At 40.1% G+C, this 13138-nt stretch overlaps 1 protein-coding gene across 4 annotated transcripts in view; it reads right to left on the bottom strand.

The window, feature by feature from the left end:
• Positions 1–1337: 1337 nt before the first annotated feature.
• Positions 1338–13138, bottom strand: part of NR5A2 (nuclear receptor subfamily 5 group A member 2) — a 154816-nt gene continuing 143015 nt past the window's right edge. For all 4 annotated transcript variants that reach the window (XM_032288650.1, XM_032288651.1, XM_032288652.1 and 1 more), the window contains one exon: positions 1338–4760. In XM_032288650.1, coding sequence (XP_032144541.1) covers positions 4513–4760 — 248 coding nt within the window. In that variant the 3' untranslated portion in view covers positions 1338–4512. The remainder of the gene's footprint in view (positions 4761–13138) is intronic.

The raw sequence follows: 13138 nt of genomic DNA, 5'->3' as shown, positions 1-13138 counted from the left end.
TCATGGACTGTCAGCGAGAATGATTTAAAAAGTGCTTTCTAGTTAGAGGTTGGCAAGGGGGATGTGTTTTGTAGGCCACTACTTAGTTGCTTAAAAATCTTACTTTCAGCCGGTGACTATGGCCTACGCCTGTCATCCCAGCATTTTGGAATGCCAAGGCAGAAGGATCACTTGAGCCCAAAGGTTCGAGACCAACCTAGCAATATAAGAAGACCTCATCTCTACAAAAAATAAAAAATAAGCTGAGTGTGGTGGTGCATGCCTGCGCTCCCAGCTGCTTGGGAGGTGGAGGTGGGAAAATTGCTTGAGCTCCGGAAGCAGAGGTTGTTGAACTGAGAATGTGCCACTGCACTCCAGCCTGGGCGACAGAGCAACTCTGCCTCCAAAACTAAAAAAAAAAAAGAAAAAAAAATGTAAGTTTTATACCCACTAGACTGTAAGCTCAGTATTTTGGGTTGGACTCCATGGTATCTTTTTGTAGGATCCTAAGAAAAGTTGGCATCTGCTTGGGAAAGAATAAGCACTTCCTGCTTATCTTGGCCTGGGCTAGGGATGGGAAGGGTGGAGTGTGAAGTGGGAGGCTGGACTGCAATGTTTCCTAAACACTGTTAAGCTTTATGGCTCTTGTACTCTTTTGTAATAGACGTTTTATTAATTTTGAAAATGGATTTTGTTGTTATTTTATTGCCTTAAACATCTGCAAAGCCACAACGGTTCTGAAGGAGGCTAATTTCTAGAACATGGGCATTTTACTTTCTAGGCTTAAACACCATAGAGTATAAAGGCTTTTATGTTTGGATTACTGATAAATATCTACATACTGTCAGATGACCTGATGCCTGATTTTCTCTAATATCTGAAGTGTCATTCTGGCCTACAGACAGAATGGTGCAGCATTTAAGAGTGTTGATTCTGAAGTCAAACTGCCTGGGTTAACTCCCGCTCCTCCTCTGACTAGCGTATCAAATCGTTTCATGCAAGGGGCTTTAATGATAAAAAAATGATAAAACCTCCTGGGTCTGTTCTGAAGACCAGGTGAAGTACTAAAGCACTTGGGAAAGTATCAGGACACCATAAGCTCTGCAAAAAAGGGAGATGCTATGAAGACTTTTCTGCTAATTAATGGTAACAGTAAATGATTATAAAATATTTCACACTAGAAATGATGCACAGATTGAATGTAATGCTTCAGGTATCCATGGAAGGATAGTCAGCCACTCTAGAAGATATCTAGAGGGAAAAGTATCTATTCCTGTGGGATTCTTTTGATTTCACCCCTCGTCAAGTATCTTAGAAGCTTTAGTATCCAATACAATGAGGACAACATAAAAACTTTAAAAAAATATCAGGCTGGGCATATCAATATTTATTGAAATACTGAAAAAAAAATTCCATTTTGTTGGGAAATTCCTGGCAAGAAGTGACATGACAATATGTATTTCATTGATACAGTAAGAAAACATCGAGTAACCGACTTCACACTCTAAACATTGCATGGATTCAAGTCCAAGGCAGCTGCAGATCTGTGATACAAATATTCAGACATTACATATTGTCTGTTTACAAACATAGACCAACCATCATAAACCAAGTTAAGCCAAAAACCTTTATATTTGAGTCTGCTTTTACCGATAAGTCCTGTAATTGATCAGGCAGTTACTAAGTAAACGTCAGGTTACAAATCGGCTAACAATCAACATTAGGGAAACTTCACTTGTCAACCTTAGGTGAGCAGATGCTGGCTGTGATGCATTTTAGCTTATCAGCTCCTGTCACTGGTGTGATCAGCACTGTGGACGTCACCCTCTGTCTAACCAGTCTCATGATTTAATCTACCAGGTTAACAACATGCCAATATGTGACATTTTTTAGGTTTAATTTTCAGTGGGAAATATCTTTAAAATAAGAAAACATAGATTTTAAGAGTCAATGTGGCCAGGCGTGCTGGCATGCACCTGTAGTCCCAGCTATTGGGAAGGCTGAGGTGGGAGGAATGCTTGAGCCCAAGAGTTCGAGGCCAGCTTGGGCAACATGTGAGATGAAGATCCCACCTCTTAAAATATAAAATAAAAATCAACGTATTTGGGTTTTTGGCAACGTTAAAGGCCTTCCAAATAGTTATAGTCACATCTCGTAACTGTCTCCACCCATGTTACACATGCATGATAGAACTGTTTCATTAACTGTTGACAACACCATTGCTCTTCACGTGTCTTCTAGCCAACTTGTTTTTCAGCTGGGGAGGGCGACGATGCTGCTGTTCTCTGTAACGCTTTGGGTATGAGCTCTGATGTTGCATTGTCCTTTGAGCCATGAAGATAACACGGGTGACTGAGACTGTGCACGAGTCGACACCCAGCTTAGCTAATGTGTACCCTTCATGTGGACGAGTAGTTAGAGGTGATTAATAAAAGTAATAAAATAATCCTCTTTGTACACACAGAAGCAATAACTAATATCTTTGGTATACAACTTACAATGCTTGGAAAGGAAAACCAGGTAAGACTCCACCTTGTTTACTTGAAAACCAGAGGAAGCTACAAGTCACATAATTTACAATAGATATTAAATAAACTACGGTAGGAATTATGAAGATTTACAGACATTTCATCAAGTGAATGATTTTAATTCATTAAGACTCTTCTATGTCCCTGAACTAAGTTCCACTAACTTGAAGACATGCTACAGTAAACACATATATTTGGTTTCTTCAGTCTTGGTTATATCTTATACGTACAAAGGTGAAACCAAGAAACAATAAATTAGCATCATAATTGTCTACAGTTGAAACTATGATATACAATATAAATACACTATTCAAAAGCCAGAAACATTTATGAAAAAATTAAGAGACTAGGAGATACTTTCATTTTTTTACAGTTTCTACAAGTGATTGTGCTGCCGATGATCTCAAAAAAATTAAAATCTAAATGAGATTTCCGTTTTTGATTTTAGTGTCTCACGACATAGAATAATTAAGCACTGTTAAAAATAATTACTAATAAGAAAAATAACATTAAGGAAATAACTGCTTTTGCTATTTTGTTATATCACAGATCCCCCTGCCCTCAGGACCTAAAGAATGTAAACACTATATTTTATTTGACTTTAAAGTATTAATACTTTATTTTAAACAAATGTTGATCCACATCTGCACAGCTACCTTTTAGAATTGTGAAATAAGGCAAGACTTTCATACCTGTGGCATCGCATGTTAATAATACTGATAATAGTCGTTTGGAGAATTTGTGATTCTTTGTCCTCCAATATTTGTTCTACAGCGGACTTTGGTCTATGACTTAGAAAGGTCAGTATCACTCTCTTCCTTTCCCCTTTGGGGAAGATTTGAATTACTTTAATATCTTTCCAGCCACATGTAAAAATCATCGTTTCCATCCCAAGTTTTGAGGTTGTTCACTTGCAGTAAGAATAAACCTTGAGTCAATACATCACCTCATCCTCTTCTTTCTCTTTGCATAGATTAACATGCGTCAATTTTGTTTCCAAGTGCTTAGAACTGTGACTATGTGATGTCCTAGCAAAATATGCTTAATGTTTTATTTTTAAATGAACTACAAACTTGGAGGATGAAAAAGACTGATGTATCCTAACAAGACTTCCTGCCAGAAAATTTTTAATGAAATCCAACAATGTCAAAGCCACATTTCAGCAACAGTAGCAGAAATAAGGTCTAAGTTGCTTTAGCTATGGAGCATTTGCTTTAATAGTTTGTAGTCATTTTCCTTAATATTAATTAACACTTATATAAGATAGAAGAGGGATACTGCCTGCATTTCCTTAACACCATGAACACATGACAAAACAGACCTCAGAACATATTTAAAATGGCAAGCTAACATATTAATAGAATTTCTTATTAGCTGTTGTTTGCAGGTCTAAGACACAGACGTTCAAAATTAGGCTGTTCATGATTTGGTGGAGCTACTACTGGGTGTGGCTGAACACGGGTCCTTGGTACAGATTCGGTGACCACAGGGCAGAGGTGCTGGGGCCTTCAAAGGAAGAGGGAGGGGCTATCATAGGTTCAGCTGATGCATTCTTGAGAATTGTTTCAGTTCAGCTTTACCGTGGAGGAATCCTGTAAGCTCAAATCCCCCACTGTATAAGCCTAATTAATAAGATTAGTTCCTAAATTTCTTCATAGCGGAGATCAGTTTAAATATACAAGAATCGTTCTGTCCATTTTTATTCTGACGGTGTTGGTATCCACCTGTGAGTTCAATCCACTCCATTACAATGTCTTGTATATGGAATCCTCTGGGGATGTGAAGCCTTTGATTCACAGCTTGCAATACAAATACCCTGATACGTCATTTATTTGCTATTAAGTATTTGATTATTATGCCTTTTTAAATTCAACATCTTTAAACCAAGTTTTTAATTAGTGTTGCTTGGAGCAGTTCAGAATACTTCTTTTCTTCCTGTCCTTCCCCCTCCCCACTCCCTCCAATCTCTTTTTGTTTTGAAAGCAGAGCTCCTAGGGGTTGTAACTTATGCTCTTTTTGCATGCAACATTTCAATGAGAAGGTTATTATAGGGCACATCCCCATTCAGGTGCTTGTAGTAGAGGTATTCTTCGGCCTGCATGCTGATGGCCCGGATTTCGGGTAGTCGGAGAAGTAGCTGTCCAAATTTCTCTGTCTGCTGCGGGTAGTTGCACATTGTGTAGTCCAGAAGGGCGGCATTGACTTGTTCCTGGACACCTTCTACCAGCTGGAAGTTTTCAAGGTTTTTGACATCTGCATTAAAAAAAAAAAATTTTCAATAGCATTTAATTCCTGTTTACTAAAGCAATGGGTTCAATTAATGGATCTATTTTCCTTTTGACATAAAGCATACTTTACATGCTGCTGAATATTCAGTAAACCCCACTCACCAAGCTTCCTGGGAAAAGGATCACAAAAGAGCTTTAGAAGAATGTCTTGTTGAATATTCTGCATATACCTCAAATCAATTAGACACCAATGGATTTTTAGCAAGGTCAACTCGTTTCATATCTTACAAAAGGAAAGGTTTGAGGATTCCTAAAGTAGAGGGATCTTAATATATTGCCAGCAAATGAGTCCCTGGAGAAGGACCTATCTTAACCCAGTATATTACACAATTCATATAATTCTGTATTAATTTTTCTGACCCAAGGTGAAATCTGTGTCCAGGGTATGATGTAGTTAATTCTAATAAAAAGTGACAGGATTCTTGTTTCTGTTTGACATTTTCTAAATGATTCTGAAAGTCTTTGACTTGTCTAGCCTATGCTAATGAACCATCTGGTACACTCCAGTGACTGCCAACGGAATATTCGCTACTGGGAACTCTCTAAAATATATATCTTGGTGACTAATGATCTTTATCAAACGAAAGCCTTGTCCTTTAGGCAGAACACAAGCCAGGATGGTCAGTGCCCTTTAACCTGAATGTGGTTTCAAAAGTCTGATCCTGTGTGGCTTTTCTTCTTTTGGTCACTCATGTAGGAAGATCAACACAGGCGTTTCATTCCGCCTAACTCCTGGTGACCATGCAGTTGTTTTTAGACATCTGCCCTACAGGTCCTTATAAATACTGAATAAGAGAGAAAGCCAGAATCAAAAAAGACAGACTGACCTGCAAACACACACACAGACAATAGGTAAGGGAACATGGGATGCTGGAATTTCTCTTCTGGAGTTTATTTATGTTAACAGTATGACTTTTCTACGATGTATACATAGAAGCCTCTGGAAAAAATACACAGATATGTGTGTGTGTTTACATACACCCATGCTCAGAAAGTAAACAGATGCAGCCACCCTGCCCTGCTTTATTTTCTAATTGGAAAAAAGTAAATAAGAAAGAGACTCTGAAGAAAACCACACAGTACCATGACTAAAAGGATAAAGGTACTCAAGTCGGTTAAAGTCACTCATACCCACTGCATGCTGTTTTTGGCATTATATACTGTTGGACTTAACCTACAGATGCGCACATGTCCATTGTGTAATTTCTAAAGGCTTTACACTAGGCTGCCATACGTTCGCTGTTGAAGTGTGTTCAGGACGATTTCAGTGTTTACATTTGGGCCATAGCTTTGCATTAAACATGCTTCCCTTTTCCATCCCCAAGTCTCTGACCCAAATTAAAAGCAGTGAGGAATTAGTACTGAAATAGATACGTAGAGAGTTGGTACCACATCTCCTTCAAAGAGAGATGGGAGACTCAAACATATTTGATTATTCATTAATGAGTTGTACAAACAGATAAATACTACACAGTTGGGGGGTGGCGTGTAAACTGGCAGCCACATTGGTGTGCTCTGGACATGTTACACATGCGGCACTTTACAGTTAGTAAAGCATTTTCCACCTTTTTTCATCCCAGCCTCCCAAAGTGCTGGGATTACAGGTGTGAGCTACCTTGTCTGGCCTCGATGGTTAATTTCTACGAATACTCGTTCCAACTGACACGTCAAAAGTTTGGAAATATATGCAATTTTTTTCTCTGGCAGGAAAATATATAGGTTTCTCATACTTTAGCTAAATATACTATTTTTTGCTAAAGCTTATCAATATTGAATCCACATGCCTGAGTTAATTATCCCATTAAGCTATTTTGATGAATGTTATTATGAAATAATAAAACATATGCTGCTAATTGTTCCAAAGATTCTTATTGCTGAATGTCCATATTGTTTCTACTTCTATACACACGGTGATGATCCGGAAGCAGTTCTGATTGAATTACTCTCATTTACTGACCATGTTGTTCCGGGATCATTGCGCTGCTGCCCGCCTGGGTGCTGGCTTCTGTCTACCTAACTGTCCATCTCCCTATGCAGACTGTAAGCTCCTGGGGCTGAGGGATATGCGTTAGTCCAGCCATCCCTGGACTAACGCATATCCAATAACTCTTTGCTTCATATTCTTGGTGTATTTGTTGAGATTGATATAATTGTGAATCTGACCTGTTAAATTATTTCACAAGCAATTTCCTTTCTAACTAGAAACTGATTTTCAAAATTTTGACATGTATGTAATGGATCTCTCCCTGAACTAAAATACTGTACTTTAAATGTAATTGTGTTTTCTATTCAAAAAGTCCTCTGATGAATCCTTTTGTGATCTGAATAATCAAGTTCTAATTTACATGCTTTGCAAATGAGGATTTTTGCTGGTCAGTTTTGTGTGAAAAGAAACATGCCTATGTTCTCATTCAGATTGGAATCAGTCCTTGGCATCCTCTGGACTGGACCTGACGGGCAGACCCTGGATTTTCCACTATGATCAAGATAGTTCACAGATAGTTCATAAGGACCTAAAAGCAATGGAAAAGATTAAGTGCTAAAATACAAATGATACCACCACCCAGAAGACCTGGAATTTTCGCTCGTTTATGTGGTTCACTTGTATTTACTTTTTAGAAAGAGTTTAGAAACTTAAGTTTGTCTCCTCAGTACTCACGGAATTAGTTTTGATGAAAATGCATGCCTTTTCATGAAAATTAAAACATGGATCGAAATTGAAAATCTTCACCATTTTCTCTGGAATGTCCCGCCTACAAAAATCAAGGCCTATTCCACATTATGTAATGAACGGTAGCTGGTAAGTTGGGAGGTCTGAACTCAAACACAGCAGGAGTCTCTAACACCAGAAATATACAAATGAATTGGTATTAAATTATATGAAAAAAAAACACCAAAATTTAGACAAATGATTACAGGTTCTGGAGTTCCCAGAAATATATGTTTTTGAAATTTGCTGTTTGGCTCTCATATTAAATAGTATTGTCCCACATCTGGATTTTAGCAAAAGACCCCCAGCTGGAGGAAAAGAGATGGATATAAATCAAAGTTCCCACAGGTTCTTCTGTGGCATTTTAAGCTGGATCGCAGTCTCCTGCATTTGGCAATCCGTGTGTTCCTTTGAAATTTATATAAGCTTCATTTTCATACAATTTAAAAACACCAGTTAATGAACCCTATCATTACAAATTCTGAGTTGGAAATAGTATGTAAACAGACAGAGGCATCCCCAATCCTTTCTCTATAGCCTTTAAATTTTGATGACTGGCAGGAGCATTTTGTGCTTCTCCTCTTAGTATCAATCTCTTATCATCTATTCTACTTTATTCACTCAGGGACTAATTACCAACTTTTTATATGAAGCAGCATTACGATAAGCTCACAGTGGGGTGCTCAGATTTTTTCTATCCTTATTGGAAAGTAAACCCTTAGGTCTTCTTGAATATATTACAGTGCTGACTTTTCAGTCATCCACAACATTCAGCTCTCTCTGAAGATGAAGATACTCATCTCTGCCTCCCTGGTAGCTGCCATAAAGGTGCAGCCTGTAAACCTTCCCATTCAACACGATTTTTCAGAAATGGGTCCTCTGCTGAGCCGGGGGCTGGGGGCTGTGAGGCTGAAATGGCGTGCGTTGGCTTTTGCTGACAAGGTAATTATCTTTGTTAAATTTCCACAAGTGGGAACAAATTCCTTAGTCTTTTTTGTCTTTTTAAAGATTATTAATTTTTTTATTTTAAAAAATGACTAATGTTATTGTTTGATTTTTTAAAAATAAATAGGGACAGCTCTCGTTCTGCCACCTAGGCGGGAATGCAGTGGCACCGCCATAGCTCACTGCAGCCTTGGGCTCCTGGGCTCCAGTGATCCTCCGGCCTCAGCCACTCTCGGTCCCAGTCACTGGGAGTAGTCGGGATTAATTACAGGTGTGAGCCGGCTTATCTAATCTTCTAAAGGACGTAACGGTGGAAAAAAGAGGTACCATTTTGCACATAGAAAATACTTCTTTGCTTTGAGGTCTCTAGAGAGATGATAATCTATAAACTGCCGCACGATTTGCCCTCAGAAGGCCCTTTCCTCTAGAAAAGGAAAACATAGATTTTCTGTAAGGAGCTAATGTTCACAATTATTTTTTAAAGGGCTAAATTTGGATAATCTGTATAACTAATTTTGTAAGAACGTCTGGAAGTTGGAGAACATGTTAGTTCTTTTCATACGAACAAAGTTCATGTTTAAAAAGAAGTCAGGGCTGTTTAGGGATTGGGGATGGGAGGGCAGGCTAATTTTGGTGCTGACACCTAAACTTAGATTCTCTCTCCAGTTTCCAGCAAACCCCGAAACTCAAGATTTTAAATGCATTATCAGAAGCCCCTTAGGATAATATGGGTGTGTACACACACACATAGACACTAACCCAAGAGTTGTTTTTACCAACTAGAATATACAATTCTGTGCTTTCCTAGGCAAATTAGTAATAAGAAAATGCAGCCCTTTACAGGAGCTATGTAAAAAATGGAGGATTCCTTCAGCCCAGGAGCTCGAGACCAGCCTAGACACCACAGCAAGGCTCCTATCTCCCCAAAAAATAAAAATAAAAAGTTAGCTGGATGTGGCGGTGTGTGCCTGTAGTCTCAGCTACTTGAGAGGCTGATGTAGGAGTATCCCTTGAGCCCAGGAGTTCAAGGTTGCAGTAGGCTATAATTTCGCCATGCACTCCAGCCTGGGCAATAGAGCGAGACTCTGCCTCTCAAAAAAAAAAAAAAAAAAAAAAAAAGTGAACAGAAAATGTATATACTATGTATATACACGGAAATAACAAGCCCTTACAATTGATTGGTGGCTTGTAGTTTACAAAACATTCTTAACATGCTTTATTTATTATTTCATACCTTCATGTATACATAATATACACACTCATTCATTCATTCAGTCTCAGTCAGTCTGGTCGGGGGGTTGGAAATGTGGAAGCAAAAGGCACAGTCTCTGTGTGCAGTAGCTTAGTTAATGTGATACAGATATGCAGTGCCCACACAGGATGGGCAGCTAACACAGGGTTCAAGAGAAAAGAGGGGTCCCTGAGGGAGGTGACACCTGAGGAGTTTTGAAGGATAAGTTAAAATGAGCTGAGCAACACGTGGAAGACAACACACATGGTAGCAGACAGTGGCCTATACACAAACCCTAGAGAAGGAAAGAACAGAGAGGCCTTTGATACACTGCTAAGCAGCTCAGTCTTTGTGGAGAAGGAACAGGTGGACAAGATGAAGATGGGTCATAAGGTTTAAGACTGTGAAGAGCGTTGCATGTCGGATGGCCTGGATTTTATTCTGAAAGCAAGGCAGAAACACTGAATGTTTTAGGAAGAGGGAAATGGTCAGCTTTCTGATTTAAAAAAGAAGAAAAAGAAATTCTGCCAGAAGTATGTAGAAGGGACTGGCATGTGCAGGAGGGTGAGTAGAGAGCAGACTCATGGAGGGACACCAGCCCGGAGGCTGCTGCAGGGACACAGGTGAGAGCTATGGTGGCCAGTGAGGTGGGGAGGGACTTGAAAGGCACCAAGATGGTCGATGCAACAGGGCTTGTTGGCCTTGGGTTAATAAAAAGTAGGAGAAACAGAGAGAAAGAGTGAGGGTCCTGGATGGCTTCCAGATGTCTGTTAATGGAGGAAGGCGGTGGCCATCGCCAAGGCAAGAGCAGCAACAGATTTGAGGAGCAATATTTAAGGAGTCTAGGTACGGCCATGTTGAATTTCAGAAGCACATGGAATATTGGGTGAAGATGTCCAGGAGATGCACAGACATAAAGGTCTAGACCTCGAGACAAAGGCCTGGGCTGGAGGTATAGATTTGGGACTTGTCAGTGTACAGGCGAGGGTGAAATCCCAGGAGTTAGTGAGAATGTGTAGAAAACAGCTGAGCTAGGAGTGGGATTCAGGAGAAGCTAAATTGTAAACGATTCTACCTAGAAGGTGTTATAACTATTATGAAATTAAGAATCAGGGGAATTAAATGGCTTTCCCAAGATCTCAAAGGTAGTAAGAATGAGAGAGGAAATAACACTTACCAAGCCCCAGCTAATGTGACAAGTGTCTTTCACATGTTTTCTCATTTAATCCTCTTAAGAATCTTAGGGGGAAGTTATTATTAATACCATTTTCCTGATGAGAAAACAGAGGCTTGGAAGGGTTGAGAAACTCATCTAGGATTTTAATGGTCTTAAGAAGATCCTGAATTTATGACCAGGCCTGACTAACTCTAAAGTCCTTGTGCCCTCTACCACAAGACTTCCCTCTGGTGGAGCAAGACTCTGAACGCTGCAGGGCTCATTATTTTAAAGTCCTAGAGTTCTTCCCCTATACTGTGAATGCCTGCAAGTTTTGTCACTTGCTAGAGCTGGAGAATGGGACGTGCTGGTTAGTCAAATAGTTCCACTTCTCAAGGGTCTCATGATATGCAAATGAATAGTTTTCAGATAATTTGAATGAAATAATATACATTTGACATTTATATTGGCATGTAACACAACTTGACGTTTGACCATTTTAAAGGAGATTTGACATCTTAAATGCCACAAATCACTATTATATATAATAGTCAATATGGAGTCTGAGCACAGTCTCGTGTCATGGGGCACCTTTGTGGGGACTTAGATGGACCAGCCCCCTCCCCAGCCCTTTCCTACTGTATTGTACAGGTGGCAAGGCTAAAAGAATTTCTCCACTTTTGCCTTTTTTTTTTTTAATGTACATGGCTTAGAAAAAAAGTTCCCACTGATCATCGTTTGGAAACCACTTGATTCTGTGGTACCATACCAATGTTCAAAGGGCATGGTGGTCTAATCTGGTCTCAGTCACACTGAAGACATTATGCTAAGTGAAATAAGGGAGCCACAAAAAGAGAACACTCATGAGTCCACTTATATGAGGGAAGTAGAGGCACCTGTGTCAAATGAATTTATCTGGTGTCAAATTCACAGGCACAGAAAATAGAATGGTTGTTGGCAGGCATGAGGGGAATGAGGACAGAGGTCGTTGCTGAATGGGTGTAGAGTTTCAGTTTGTCAGATAAAAATTTTGGAAATTGGTTGCATAACAATCCAAAGAACTTAACGCTACTGAACTGTGTATGTTTAAATGGTTATGGAGAAAATTTACGTCCACACAAAAACATGCATAGGGATGTTTCTAGCAGCTTTATTCCTAACTGCCAAAACTTGGAAGAAACCAGAATGTCCTTTAGTATGTGAACGGTTGGACTGTGGTATGTCCAGACCATGAAATATTACACAACACTGAAAAGAAATGAGCTATTGGCCCATGAAAAGACATGGAGGACGCTTAAATGTGTATTACTAAATGAAAGACGGCACTTTGAAAAGGCTCTATATTGTATGATTCCAACTGTGTGACATTCTGGAAAAGGCAAAACTATGGAGACAATAAAAAGATGGGTGGTTGCCAGTGGTTGGGTGGAAGGAGGGATGACTAGACAGAGCACAGAGGATTTCTAGGGCAGGGACACTACCCTGTATGCTACCGTAATGGCAGATACATGTCATTACGTGTGTCCAAACCCATTGAATGTACAACAGCAACAGTGAGCCCTACCTACTTAATGTAAATGATGGACTTTGGGTGATAAGGATGTGTCAATGTAGTGACATGCCTTGTAAAGGTTTCACTCTGGTATGAAATGCTGACAGTGGGGAAGGCTTGTGTTTGTCAGGGGGAAGGGGATATATGAAGAATCTCTGTACCTTCTGCTCAATTTTATGGTGAACTTAAAACTGCACTAAAAAATAAAGTCGGCCGGGCACAGTGGCTCACTTGAGGTCAGGAGTTCAACACCAGCCTGGCCAACATGTGGAAACCCTATCTCTACTAAAAATACAAAAACTAGCCTGGCATGGTGGCAGGTGCCTGTATCCCAGCTGCTCAGGAGGCTGAGGCAGGAGAATTGCTTGAACCCAGGAGGCGGAGGTTGCAGTGAGCTGAGATCACACCACTGCACTCCAGCCTGGGCAACAGAACAAGCCTCTGTCTGGAAAGAAAAAAAAAAGTCGCCGGGCGCGGTGGCTCAAGCCTGTAATCCCAGCACTTTGGGAGGCCGAGGCGGGTGGATCACAAGGTCAAGAGATCGAGACCATCCTGGTCAACATGGTGAAACCCCGTCTCTACTAAAAATACAAAAAATTAGCTGGGCATGGTGGCGTGTGCCTGTAATCCCAGCTACTCAGGAGGCTGAGGCAGGAGAATTGCCTGAACCCGGGAGGCAGAGGTTGCAGTGAGCCGAGATCGCGCCACTGCACTCCAGCCTGGGTAACAAGAGCGAAACTCCATCTCGA

The sequence above is a fragment of the Sapajus apella genome, unplaced genomic scaffold (genome assembly GCF_009761245.1).
Source record: "Sapajus apella isolate SASKATOON/1434 unplaced genomic scaffold, GSC_monkey_1.0 scaffold22, whole genome shotgun sequence".
In the NCBI taxonomy this organism is placed as follows: domain Eukaryota; kingdom Metazoa; phylum Chordata; class Mammalia; order Primates; family Cebidae; genus Sapajus; species Sapajus apella.
Note: the sequence above shows the minus strand (reverse complement) of the source record. Positions and strands in the feature narration are given on the sequence as shown.